Source organism: Rhamphochromis sp. 'chilingali' (assembly GCF_963969265.1).
Source record: "Rhamphochromis sp. 'chilingali' genome assembly, chromosome: 19".
Classification (NCBI taxonomy): Eukaryota; Metazoa; Chordata; class Actinopteri; order Cichliformes; family Cichlidae; genus Rhamphochromis; species Rhamphochromis sp. 'chilingali'.
The window spans coordinates 16,870,848-16,885,533 of record NC_137946.1 but is presented as its reverse complement, the minus strand read 5'-3'; the positions used below and the strand labels follow the sequence as shown (position 1 = coordinate 16,885,533).

The 14,686-nt window shown below is 38.6% G+C and overlaps 1 protein-coding gene across 1 annotated transcript; it reads right to left on the bottom strand.

Moving 5' to 3' along the window:
• Positions 1–3,383: 3,383 nt before the first annotated feature.
• On the bottom strand, positions 3,384–5,310 carry LOC308387305 (E3 SUMO-protein ligase ZBED1-like). Its single transcript, XM_080867250.1, has 3 exons — positions 4,610–5,310; positions 4,181–4,433; positions 3,384–4,002 (listed from the first exon to the last, which is right to left on the bottom strand). Exons 1-3 carry the CDS (start codon positions 5,281–5,283, stop codon positions 3,586–3,588), a joined length of 1,344 nt encoding a protein of 447 aa, XP_080723376.1. The 5' UTR covers positions 5,284–5,310; the 3' UTR covers positions 3,384–3,585.
• Between the last annotated feature and the right edge of the window lie 9,376 nt (positions 5,311–14,686).

Below are 14,686 nucleotides of genomic sequence, written 5' to 3'. Positions count from 1 at the left end.
ATCCTCTTACGGGGTAATATCTAATAATTCTAGATCGTTAAGGGCATTGTTTTCGTGTTTCATCCTCTAGTATCTTGTTTCTACCCTTCATGGTTTGACACATTGCAGTATCTCTACCTTAACATGTAAACCCTTACATATTGCCAAAAATATCTGCTTATTTGCGTTCCCATGCATAGGAACTTGACTGCTTGACATGAGTCAAGTCTTCTGGGAAGGCTTTCCACAAAATTTATGCATTAAATTATTTTTTTGTTTTTTTGTTTATGGGAAATTTTGACCATTCTTCTAGATTCACATTACAATACATTATTGAAAAACACTTGCAGTTCTTTTGTAGCACTAACTGGAGAAGTAGAATCACCAAACCCCCATCAGAACTGAATGTGTACATGCACTGTATTGCGAAAAATATTTGCGCTTCTTCGCCTTCGCACACCTAATATGAATTTGTGTTTACATTCCATTTATGTCTTTATGTCTTGGTGACCTCTATGCACTATGCGCTTAACAAAACAGTATTAACAGTTCTTTTTAAGATTTCTCAAATGCTTTAAATATTTTACAGAACTTAATTAAGACATCAGTTTAGTCCCAATGTGAAAGAAAAATCTTTGTCTGAATTTTTTATCAAAGAAATGTTGCTTTATTCTTTGGGTGGACTAAAGTTTCTAATGCAAACTCCTATCAGGTCGTGTTTCTCCTTGCTGTGGTTAGAAAACGTCTAAGAACCTCAAATTGCCTCAGATATTCATGCATAGCTGTCGTGTACTGGCAGCAGGCTCATACCTTAATCCCAGATTAAGCTCTGAAGCAAGGTTACTCGTTGATTAATCTTGGAAGCTGTGCATCATTTGGTACGTATCCATCAGTATTTAACTGCAACTTTCAGTTCCTCGACTGCAGAGTGTGGATTGGATGGACTGCATTAGAGAAAAATGAGACTCATTAATGATTTATCATTATGCGTTCACTTAATTTTCACTCCTTTTATCCTACTTTTAAAAATAACCTTCCCATTGATCACTTTTTGCACTTGAAAAAGCAGATTATTGGTTGACTTGTCAAGCATAAATACCTTTTCTATAAAAAGCAGCGCTTTTAGAGGCCAGTTTCTAAAAACATAATGCTGGATGTCGAAACTATTCCACTTAATTATTTTCTGGACTTAAATGGCTTGCCTGAATGGTGCATATGACCAAATCTATCAAAGCCAAAAAGCAGTGAGCCAGCATCTGTGCTGCACAATTTGTGTAGAGTGCTCACTGGCAATGGCTGACACTAGTCAAACTATCAACTATAAACTGTAATTATTTTAGAAATGTTGGCACTATCTGATTGTACTAACTTGTGGTTATTGGATACTACTTCTACAGCTGCTGATAGTTAGTTCAAGCTGTAAAGAATATTTTTCAGAAAATATTAAGCTAGACAGATGTTTTGTGTACATGTGCATTGCAGGTTCATTATTCTGGTAAGTAAATACAAATGACTTGCTGTAGAAGGAAACTGACACCAATCAAGTGGTGTCCATATAGTAGGGCACGGTGTCAGGTAGACTCATTATAGCCTCTGTAACATTTAAACCAAAGTTCCCCCAGACATCACATGTTCTCGTCCTGCTCTGCCCGAGCCAGAGGTCTGCAATTCACCGTGTGGTCCTGCTACGCCTGAGCCAGTGGTATGCACTTCACCCGAGTCAGTGGTCACTGATGCAGACATGACTTGTCCTGCACCGTCTGGCCATCTGTGGCTGCCTCCTAAACTGCTAGTTCTTTGTTTTTCAATCGTATGCTCCTGTTTCTCTTTATGTTCCCTTTCAGGTCCTGTTTGTCATGGTCTGTGTATTTTTTCCAGCCTGCCATGTCTCCCTCTCTGTCACTGTCCCTCACTCTTTGTCTCTGTGTTGTTTCCTGTTTTACTATGGCAGTCCTTGTCCAGGGCTCCAGAGTGCGACCATTCTGGTCACACATGCGACCTAATTTCTAATACCTAATAAATCCTAGGTCGCATAGGTACGACCAGCTGTTCGAGTAAAAAAAAGTATCTGCGACTGTGAAAGTCTCGGTGTGGTTAACAACAGACACACATTGTGCCCATATCAGGGTCTAAACCAATCAGAGATAGTCAAGGACGAGACCTCTCTGATTGGGATTGGCCGTGGTCCAGATATTCTTTTAGGCTACGTGCTACGTGTGTGTACGTTTGAAAGTGCAGGCGGATACAGAGAGGTGAGTAGCCTAGGCCTGATAGAAGCGGATGTAGCTGTGGGTAATGAGAAAAGATGAAAAGAACGATTGACAACTTTTTTGTTAAGTTAAAGCCTGATCCACCCAAAATTCATAGCCAGCGTTCTGACACGGAGCCATCAACTTCTCAGGTTATGTCTAACACTGGTTCAGAGACGGCATCAGATAGTGAGCCACATACGATCGACTCCGAGCGAGAGCCCACTGAAAGTAAAAGGGAGAAAGTGTATACATTTCGAAGAGAGTGGCTTGACCAGTTTCCCTGGCTATGATACAGTAAAGCCGACAACATGATGCACTGATTTTGATGACCCCAGAAAATCTGTATTTGTAAAAAGCCCTAATCAAAGCAGAAATAGATCAGAATTATTAGGAACAACTGACTGACAACGTCACAAACACCCATGAGGTAAGACAAAAAAGATACTTTTTTTGATACTCCTAAAGACACCTTATATATTTCCTCCCAGTACCATGTCCGAACCTCTACACCCCACACACTTCTAACACTTTGATGTCTGCCAGCATTATTTGCTACATATTTCTATCTATTTCATTTGTGCTGCAGTGTCTGTCTTTTTTTATATTAGTTTGTTTTTAGTACATGTGATTGTGATGTGGTTCTTTGGCTGATATTGCAATTCCTGTATTGCTTAAATAAAGACATGCCTTTTTGTTATTTGTTACTCGTGCTTACTGACAAATTGATTGTGTTTCAGGACACTAGTTTGTTTTGTTTTAATTAAATCAATTACTTTTAAGTGCACATTTTGTAGAAACATCCTTTACAAAGATTCAATAAATCTGTCGTACAGATTTTTTTTTTCATACAATGGGGATATTTTTATTAGTGCTGTCAAGAGATTTAAAAAAAATAGAGATTAATTAATTATGATTTTTAATTAATTGATCTAATTAATCTCTTTTTTAATCTCACCTAAAAATAGCTGAGGAAAGCCCTCAACTTATTGTGGCAGACCAAAAGACTGATATAACAAAGAAAGTGACTTTATAAAGTCATTTATTGTTTAACAAACGTTAAACAGATGCAACCATTTACATACTGTTGTATTCTTTTGTAAAATAAGTGGAAAAATAAATACAAATAAAATCAAATAAATTAAGCGCTGCAAGTTAGCACATCAGAGTTGCTCTTTTCTGAGCAATACAGCACTGAAATTCCTCTGCTTCAGATAATGAAAAATAAAACTGACATTGCAGTGCTGCAAGTTAGCACATCAAAGTATTCTTCCATCACAAAAAAAAGTGCTGAACATCAAGCAATCTATTCTAGTAGGCTACAAATGACACAGCAGCTATGCTGACCACATGTGTCTCATTTCTTCTTCCTCAGCCAGTCACTAAGACACACCAGCCTGGTAACATTTTCTGGAAGCAAGGCTGCCCTTTTCTTTTGCACTATGTGGCCTGCAAGGCTAAAGAGTCTCTCACAGGGTACAGAGGTAGCTGGGGAGGCCAGGTACTTTTGTGCTAGGACTGACAGCTTTTCATAGACTCCTGAGTGAGCATACCACCACTGCAGGGGACAGTCATCAATACTGATGCTGGGTTCTGCTCTGTAGCGCTGCAGCTCTCCAGACTCAATTCCATCTTCTGAGTCAGAGTCAGACCCCAGAAGGAGTTCGCTCCTCCTCTTCTTCTGAGCTGGTCCATCATCCTCTGTGGAGGGCTGGAGACTATCTGCTCTTCTGGGCTCTGCTGCCTGGAGCATATTCTCCAGAATGGTCCACACCTGAATGAATGAATGAATGAATGAATGAATGAATGAATGAATGATTGTGATTAAAACTAAGTGCTTTTTTTTAAATTTTATTTAATCTTGTAAAGAACTTTGTGTTCCATATAATAAATAAAAGTTTGATTTGATAATGAATTGGACTCATTAGTCCAGCTTAACCTTATTGTCCTACCTGTTCCCTCTTTTCTCTTGGAAGACATTTCAAATCCTTAAACCGTGGATCCAATGCTGTGGCCACCTCGAACCATATCTCGTTGCCATTAGCTCGTCGTGCTGCCAGATCCTTCTGGAAGGCATTCTTGAACTTCACCACGTAGGCAGGATCATCATCAGTAATGTCCATGACATGGTACAGATGGCGAAAAGCAGGCAGCACTACAGAGCAAGAGACGTAGGCCTCACCACCCAGCAGCTCTGTCACATACCTGCAGAGGTGGAGAGGTTTGCTAAATAAACCTAGCTGGATTCATTTAAATCAAAGTGTAACTGATTTCCAATTTAATTGTCCTTAAAAGTTCCTTGTTATGTTCATTAATTTTGATTTTACACATGTAACAGTAGTTTATATAATTAAAATGGGAAGGTGTTTATTTGAACTTACTTGCATGGTTCAAGCAGGAGCTCCAGCCTCTGCAGTTTCGCCCACTCAGCTTCGGTTGGCAAGACCAACCTGTGGTTCTGTTGGTCCAACGTAGCCTGGACAGCCTCTCGGTTACATAGGAGGCGTGAGACCATTGCGAGAGTCGAGTTCCACCTGGTGGGTACATCCTGTATAAGTTGATCGCTCTTCTTTCCGAGTGCTACTTGTTGTTGGTTAAGTTCTGTGGTACTCGCAGGGCTTTGTTTAAAATGACCAACAATCTTGCGGCACTTTGCCAGTACACCGACAAAACCACTGCTATCGAGACATACCGTGATGGTCCTCTGGAGAATGTGAGCATTGCAGGCGATGTGCTCATATGGAAGTGCTCTCATAGCAGCCAGCATGTTTGCTGCGCTGTCTGTGCCAATGGTGGATATCTTGTTTTCAATACCCCAGTCATTTGCTACCTTGAGGAACTGTTCGGCGCATTTATCAGCAAAGTGCCTGGTTTCTGTTCTCATGACGGTCAGTGCAAATGAGTTGAGGTTCCACTCACTATCAATAAAGTGTCCAGTCACCCCAAAATAGCTGTGGTTGCCAGCTGAGGTCCAGTGATCTCCGGTTATAGCAACACAGTTGGGAGAATCCTCCGCCAAAATCTCAAGTTTGTTTTTCTTTTCGCCGTCGTACATTTTGCTGATTTTGGTCGTTACTGTAGTCCTGCATGGCGGCTTGTATGACGGGTCATTGGACGCAATTTGCAACACCTCTGTCAATCCTTTGTCCTCTACTATATTTATCGGCCTACAGTTCATCGCTATCCACTTGGCAATAACATTAGTCAGCCTGTCGGTCGCAGACTTGCTCATACGAGGGGTATTCTCTAGTTTTGTTTGGCGAAAAGCTTTGCTCTGGCTTGCTATATTGCTAACGTCTTCACTGCTAGCTGTTGCTGCACTCGCGGCTGGGTGCTTTGCGTTGAGGTGATAGGCCAAACTTGAGCTGCATCGGTGGTAAGCAAACTCCTTCTTACACTCTAGGCAGACCACTTTACCTTTGTCAATGGTGCCGTCGGGGCGTTTATGAAATACAAATTTCACGTTCATTGGGCCAACAACTCTCAGATGCGCCTCCATATCCACACTGTAAGCTAATCACCACTTCTCACCTTGACCTCACGACGTGACTCCACCCCCAACAAGTCAAGCACAAGGAGCCCAGCACATAAAAACGGATTTTATAACATAGCAACTCTCATACAAAATCAATGACGTCAAGAGATTAAAAATTAGATTAACGAGATTAAAAAACATAACGCGCTAAATAGCATTGTAATTAATTAATCGCAATTAACGCGATAATTTGACACCCCTAATTTAAAAGCCTTTAATTTTCTTAAAAATAGACAGTGCACCTTATGTATGGTTGTGCTTACTGATTTCAAACCAATTTTATGTGGTACACGGCACTCTGTCAAATCTGTCAAATGTTTTAGTATGACTTTGGTAAGCTACAAAGCAGCACCATTTGATGTATTGTCGGAGCATGGCTACCATAGTCAGCACCCTTATAGAGTAATTCGTACTGTGCTTCAACATAATATGGTGTGTGTGTATAAGGGCCTGGCAGCTGTTGAGAGCCATGCTTATGAAGCAGATTTCAAACTGATCAATCCACATTCATCAATCCATAAATCCTGAAAAGTGAGTGTATTGTTCTGTATTTTATGTCTTCAACTGAACAATTTTGAGAGTTATTGTAAATGAGTTGAATAAAGTTTGACTTATCTGTTTTGTTTGGCTTAATGTGCCTTAGAATTTAGTGCGCCTTACAGTCCGAAAAATACAGAACATATATATCATTACACACTGAAGAGTTGTACAGTACATTATTAGATTCAACTGAATGAAAATGTTTATCATATGGTGGTGGAACATTTCTAAGGACATTTTTGCATTCTATTAACACAATAAAAACAAACAGAGTCTGTAAACCAAGATGTGATGCTACAGTAACTTACTATAAACATTATATGGTCAAGCTAAACCCACACAATGAAGTCAGAGCAGACAGTTTCAGACCACCTGCTTTAAACACTTCACATGCACTCAACTCACATGATCCTTAATGCCCAAAGGTCTCAAATTCCTGTTTCTGTGTGTACTTACCTGGTACAACAGTATATCATAATGTCTGGGGAGCCGTTAACATAAAAGTAAAAAATAATTTACTCAGTATGACTTTTGACAAAATGAAAAATTTGGAGACAGATGACTCCTATATATGGGCTCAAAATGTGGTCATAAATATTTTGTACTTGTAAAAAAGATTTGTATGTGTAAAAAAGATTTGTGTGTGCGTAAAAAAGATTTGTGTGTGGACTTAGAAAAAACCCCCTGCAAGTTACAAGTACGGATTTTGACCCTATTTTTCTTCCTTTCATCTGATTGGTCAATGTCATGTCAATCACAAATGTAACAATCCAATCAGAAAACAGATGGGTTTGGCTGTCGGAGGGGCGATTTTTTGAACTGCAGGTCCTTGAAGGGTGATACAGTTTGAAGCTGGAGGATCGCTATATAAATATCCGATAGCAGCTAGGTCCCCTAACTTTCAGTAGCTGTTGAAAGGAAAAAGTTGTGGTATATCAGTGGTTAGAAATACCATTATTACTTTAGGATTAGTTTAACACAAAGTCAAGGCTGACCCAGGACCATTGCTGTGAGTCACAGTGCGCAGCATAAAAGTCCTTTCACATCGGACGCAGGATGTGCTGCTAATGCTAACTGCTAACTAAAAGCAAAGGATCCAGAATTTGTTACGCTGGCTGCTGGGCTCTGTGGGTTTTTGCAGCAGCTCTACCTGTACTAGATGCACCTGCTCCTTGTCTTTTCTATCTCTGACTTTATGTCCTCTACAAGAGTTTGGTTTTTTTGCTGGTTCTTCAAATGTTCAATAAAAACATGTATGCTAATTCATAACGAAGAAAGCTTTGTAATGAAGACTGTCATTTCCAAAACACTGCCCGCCCCCACCCCGTGTCCGCAGCGCTGTTGAAAAGGCTGTGGAAGTCCCTGTATTAAACACGTAGACCTGTGACACAAAAATCACCAAACTCGGACGACCACAGACTGTTTTCCTTCGTGGTGATGAAGGAAAACACTGGGTTGGCATGTAAAAGGGCATTTATTCCCTTCAAAGACCTGCAGCTCAGAAAAAGCGCCCCTCGACAGCCAAACCCATCTGTTCTCTGATTGGATTGTTACATTTGTGATTGACATGACATTGACCAATCAGATGAAAGGAAGAAAAATAGGGTCAAAATCAGATCAGCAGTCTAGAGAAAGGAAACAATTCATCAGATCACTGTTTGATGATTCAGACTGTTGAGCCTCTTCACACACAATCCAATTTACTGTGACATAAATTAACTAGTAAAATTCTCAATTTATTTAAGGCTTTATGAGCTTACTGTAGTCTAAAGAGGAGATAAATGAACTGCAGCGTCTCATATGGTTATAGCAAGTGTAATAAAAGCATTCATTACTACAGAAATACAAAGAATAGCCACCAATATTTGTTGGCACAAGTGCAGGATATGCCAAATATTTCCTAAACAGAAGCTTTGTGGCTCCAACATTTTCTACAACAGGTCAGTACTAGTAAAGTGTGAAAACCAAAACTTTTAAAAACTTTTTGCCCATCAGTAAATGGAAACATATCACAAAAAGTCAAACTACTGCATGTAAGTTGCCAAATGTGATACGCAATGCCAGGTTCATACTGCTTCAGTTACAATCACTGTTTACTTACCAGCAAAGGCAAAACCAAAGATCTCTTTCATTCTGTGTAACAAAAGACAAAGCACAAAAACACAGAATGAGACAACTCAAATCAGCATCACAGTCAATACTGCATCACTCTGTGTAGTCCAAAAGATTCAGTATACTTCTTTGTTTACCACAGCAACAAACAACTCTCCTCTTTTTTCTACACCTTATTAAAGATTACTGTCTTCATTAAGGTAATATGTGGTTTCATCCATTTGTAATAAGCCACACACGTTTCTCAGTTATGTGATAGCTCTATTAGTTTGGTGCCATTAGATAACACAGTAGATTTAATAAGCAATGATTTGCTACACCTAGCACTGCACACTTTATCAAATTCTGACATCACAATTTCAAGGCATGAACAATCATAAATGAAAGCTTGGATGATATTTTTGTAAGCTTCAACATTTGAGTTGGTCTGCATTCAAATTCTGCTTCCTAAAAATATTATCACCTACACACAGTATCATTTAATATGCTGTTGTTTTAAATATCTACATATCATATTTTTAATATTAATGGTGAACTGCTGCATTTTATTTATTTGAAGGTGGACTTTTTTATATTTCGTTAATTTTTCACAAAGTGAGAAGTTAAACAGAGCTGCAGGTGTAGGTTTTCTTTAAAAAAAAAAACAACCTGCACAAACAAGTGCTTGTTAAACAGTTCTTAAAATTTAACTAAAAAACTAAAATTAACTTATTAAAAAAAACTTCCTGTTAAGAGATGTTATTATTCTTATATTATGTGTTTTATCCTCACTCTCTCTCTCCCTTCTGTTAATTAACTCAAAGCACAAAAACACGTTTTGGGACACAGCTAATGGCGGTAAAATGGCTCCTTTGAAGTTGCCGACCCTGCTGCTTCAGCAGCTAATCAGTGGTTCTAAAATTACCTTACAACCTAAAGAATGAGGCCGTTTTAACTGACTGATTTGTGAAGAGGAGAACTAACTTCACTTTCCTAAGAGACTCAGAAACACTAACACACCGAATGAACCAAATACAACACAATAACTGTATTAAACAATCAAATGAACCACATTAATTTCACACTGGGCCTATAGCAGCTAGGCTAGGCGTTAGCGCTTAGGTTGTTAGGGCTAGCATACCAAACACTCCTTTTAAATACTAAAATTACAACGTTTCACTAAAAAAGTAGTCATTGTGTTACTTTAACATGACTTATACTTCAACTGCCTTTATAAGTCACTAACAACAACTGGGTAAATCACTCAAACAGCTTATAGACATTTCATTTCAGAGAAGAGAGACAGAGAAGCAGCGCTTACCGGCAGGGACGAGCAGAGAGTGGGCAGAGATTCAGGCGTCAGCCGGAGACATAAAAAAAGAGGCATTCACGGGTAGTGGGAAACTCCGCAATTACACAAAATTGAAAACGTGAAAAATATATGTAAATTTAAATATTATTATACTAGATTTTTTTGCAACAAAAAGCAACTAACAGAAATTTTATTCTATATATTTTAAGAAGCCCCACATCACCGGCCTGAATGACTACAGACCGGATGCTCTTCGTGGATTACTGCTCAGCTTTTAACACCATCCTTCCACACAAACTGGTGGCCAAGCTACAAGACCTGGGGCTTCCATACAGCACCTGCATGTGGATCAACAGCTTCCTCTCGGGCCGTAGACAGAGAGTCAGAGTTGGCCATCACACATCCTCAGCCCTGAGTCTCAGCACTGGCTCACCCCAGGGCTGTGTGCTCAGTCCACTGCTCTACTCTCTCTACACACACGACTGCACTCCTCGCCACCACAGCAACATCTTTGTGAAATTTGCAGATGACACCACAGTGGTGGGGCTCATTTCCAAGGGAGACGAGTCTACGTACAGAGACGAGGTGGAGCAGCTGACGTCATGGTGTAAGGCCAATAACCTCCTCCTCAACACTTCAAAAACCAAAGAACTCATAATAGATTTCAGAAGGAAAAAGGCAGAGATCCAACCACTATTCATAAATGGGGACTGTGTAGAAAGGGTGGCAAGCTTCCGCTTCCTGGGAGTCAATATAGAGGAGAACCTTTCCTGGAGTGTGAACACCTCCGAGCTGCTGAAAAAGGCCCAACAGAGACTGTACTTCCTGAGAATTCTCAGGAGGAATAACATCACACAGAAACTGCTGGTGTCCTTCTACAGAGCCACCATTGAGAGTGTTCTAACTTACTGCATATGTATTTGGTACACTAGCTGCACAGGGGCTCAGAGGAAAGCACTCCAAGGGATCATTAACACCGCCCAAAAGATCACTGGCTGCCCTCTCCCCACACTGGAAGTTCTACACAATGCCCACTGTTTTAAAAAGGCCCAAAACATCATAAAAGACACCTCACATCCTGGCCACTCCCTGTTCGAACTGTTGCCCTCAGGCAGACGGTACAGGGCAATCAGAGCAAGGACTAATAGACTCAAACACAGCTGTTATCCAACTGCAATAACACATCTGAATACTACAAAAAAATGTCCATCACGCCACTCTTGTGTTAATCTATGCACGGCCTGAAGCATGTGTGTGGGAATGTATGTGAATGTTTTACTGTTACATCTTATTAGTATTTTAAGTATTCTATCTATTTTATTTATTGAATTTTATTGTTTTATTTATATTTTGATATTGCTAGGGATGATGCAATGATCGGGGACCATTCTTCATTTCGTTGTTCTCGTGACAATGACAATAAAGTTTCTGATTCTGATTCTGATTCTGAATAAATGTTTCAAACAGGATTCTTTGAATTTGAAATAATGGTTAAAAGACATAAATAAACACAAGGTCATTATGTTAAAATGTACTTTATTATGATAGATTTATTTAACTGACTGTAATAGCAGTAATAAGAACAGTCTTCTTCTGAACACCAACACCAAGGAGCTGGTGTTGGTGTTCATGAAGCTTCAGCTTCAAAGCTGAAGCTGTCTGCAAAAACTAGCTGAAAAAGCTGAGAAGTTGCAGAAATTGTAAAAACTTTGCAGAAGCAAAGGAACTTTGCTAAAATGGAATAACTTAGCAGAACTGCAATATCTTAGAGGAAACATAATACTTGGCAGAAATACAATAGCATAGCAGAACTTAGCAGAAATATTGTAACTTACCAGAAACACGATAACCTCTCAAAAATACAAGAATTTAGGAGAAATAGTATAAGATAATAGAAATAATATATTTAGCCAAAAATACTTAAACATTACGGAAACACGATGATTTAGAAAAATAGTACAACATAGCAGAAATACTGTGATTTACCAGAGACACTGTGATGAACTATGAATATTGTAATTTTAAATCAATACTATGTTTTAGCACAAATAGTATAATTTGACAGAAATACTATCATTGGGCAGAAATACTATGTTTCAGCACAAATACTCTGGTTTAGCACAAATATTATAACATAGCAGAAATACAATTATATAGCAGAAATACTGTATTTAGCACAAGTACCAAAAAGTAGCAGAAATACTATGATTTAGCAGTAATACTATGATTGAGCAGAAGTAGTAAGATGTAGTAAAAGTACTTTGATTTAACAGAAATACAATTATGGAGGAGTAATACTTTAAAATGGGAGAAATATTGATACACACAAACATACACAGAGCGTAAAGGGAAGAGTATTTGTGCCATGGAGTGTTAACAAGAATGTGAGGTCCATATTAGAAAAGCTGGTAAAATCATAAAAGTTTGCAGAATTGTAATGAATGATCAATATGAATTACTGGTCTGTGATAGTGTATTAATTTGTAGGGAAAAAAACATGTTGACGAAGGGGGAATCGAACCCACGACCTCTGGCTTGCAGACTGCGCCACTGGGAAAGAGAGCGGGCGACTTGAAAAACAGGGTGATGAGCAGTCAGAATTAGATCGCGGTGAGAGGCGAAAAACGCTGTTTTTTGGAATTACAAAATGTTGTGTAACTCAAAAATTAGGTGGGCTAGAAGCATAATTCTTCTACTGGCTGAATGAGCGGACTTTGGTGTACTTTGACCACGATTTTCATTGATCTTTGTACATCCGTCGCTGAGATATGACAAGGGAAGGAACGGCAGACCTCAGATATGATTGGCATGCTGGGAAGCCGTGCAGGCCCTGATATGTGCATTTGAATGTCTGAGTCCTCACAGAGGATTGGCTGCCTGGGGACCAGGAAGAAATATATAGAAATAGTATGATTAAGCATAAATACTACATTTAGCAGAAATACTATATTAAGCACAAATCCTATAAAAAGCAGAAATAGTATATTAAGAACAAATCCAATAAAAAGCAAAAATACTATATTAAGCAATATAAATATCCTATAAAAATCCTATAAAAGGCAAAAATACTGTACTATGATTTGGTAGACAAACTATAATTAATAAGAAATACTATATTTGGCAGAAATACTAAATTAACACAAATCTTATAAAATAGGAGAAATAGTATGATTTAGCACAATAGTAATAACTTAAAACAGAAAAATTGGAAAAGCAAAATGGACAGCTGAAAAAATGCCGAACATGCTAAGGGTCCCTAAAATATACTTGTTAAATGAAAAAAATCGGCAAAAAAACATATAACAGCCACACAATCACAAATATGGACACATATGCAAACACACATGCACAGAGAGACACACACACAAGATCCAATTCAGTCAACCAGTCTAAATATATTGAATTTAAATCTTACAATGAGATCATCCCATTAAAAGGCTTTCTCTCTCTCTCTCTCTCTCTCTCTGTTACACACACACACACACACACACACACACACACACACACACACACACACACACACACACACGGGGAGAGAGAAGCAAGTTTCTAGCTCAGTCAAGCAGCCTGGGAGCTGCTGAATTTGAATCCACCAATCAGAGAGCCTGTGCACTTTTTCCCGCCAAAACAGGTGCACGCAGCACAGAGAGACACAGGATTTTTGCAGTCTATTTCTCATAATGACGACTCCCCTCAAACAAATGACCATAATTTCCTAACCGTAGGGGCTAGAATGGTCATTCTTACACCAGAAGAGATGGAGGAATCTTCAAGTGTTGACAATTTATCATTAAAATATGAATTATTAAAGATATTTGACTTCTTAATGCACCACAACTGAGTAGAGCAAAGCAAAAACTGCCTTGACTTGCCCTCAAACAACACTCTCTAACTCTAAATCTATTTGGAGTATCAATATCATTCTTTCACCGTAAGAGACAGCAGGCTTTGGTGAACAATCATGGAAATTTTCAGGTCTCTGTGGAAATACATTAAAAAGATATGACGAGAGAAAAAAGTGGTTCATTTCCAGAGTTTGAAATCTGAAGAAATCTGAGCGAAGGACGAATTTCCTACCCTCAAACAAGTCTAACTCATTTCAGAACGGTAATAGGTGAGAAAATAATTCTTGAATTGTGAGCGTCAGGAGTGTCTGAAGATATACTGGGACAAGCCTTATGTCTTAACTTTGCTTCGTTAAGGAGATATGACGATTCGAATATGCCTCTCATTACAGAAATCAAGCGGTGATTTTGAACAAGCTCTCCATTGACTTTCTATGGAGAATTTTCCGACTTTGTGTTGGTCTGAGGAGATTTGCCAAAATTCTATAAATCACACAACAATGATAGTGACATTTTCAGAAAGCCAGCAAAAATACCTACGTTTTGATGTATAATTTGTGGAAGTTGAGTGAAAATTGAGCAAGTAGCAAGAAGTTGTTCAGACATGAAGAGAAGACTGCAAAACCTTCAGTGGCACACTGGAAGCCAAGTGCATAGCAACCATAACAACGCATGTATTTTGTGAAAAAATCACAATTTTGCAACTGAAAACTTTAAGAGGCATAAAAGTAAAACGGTAAAAGATTTGAAAAAGCTGATTTATACCTGAATAGCCCAATAATTTGAGAACATTTTAAAGTTTGAATGGTTGTTCTACGTGAAAATATGAGGAAGTAGTTAAGTTTCAAAAACAAGAAAATTTTAGCAGAATTGCAGAATTTTCCCATTCATTTCAATGGGACAAATTAAGCTTAATATTTTAAAAAGTATAATAGTGAAAAATACCAAAAGACATAGCACACATTAGCAGAAATAGCAATTTGAACGATGAAAATCGGCTGAAAATTGTGGAAGTAGTTAAGTGCCAAAAAGTGCACGGAAGTCCCAAGAGGAACTCAATAGTGTGGATGCTTAAAGCATCCACACAATAAAGAGAAACAGGAACTCAATAGTGTGAATGTCTACAGCATTCACA

What these genes read in the sequence shown, in the direction of transcription:
- LOC308387305 (XM_080867250.1), bottom strand. Translation starts at nt 5,283, where the DNA reads ATGTACGACGGCGAAAAGAAAAACAAACTTGAGATTTTGGCGGAGGAT. An exon ending in CTCCTGCTTGAACCATGCAA is followed by an intron (nt 4,434 to 4,609) that starts GTAAGTTCAAAT and finishes CCACCTCTGCAG; the next exon opens with GTATGTGACAGAGCTGCTGG. An exon ending in CAAGAGAAAAGAGGGAACAG is followed by an intron (nt 4,003 to 4,180) that starts GTAGGACAATAA and finishes TCATTCATTCAG; the next exon opens with GTGTGGACCATTCTGGAGAA.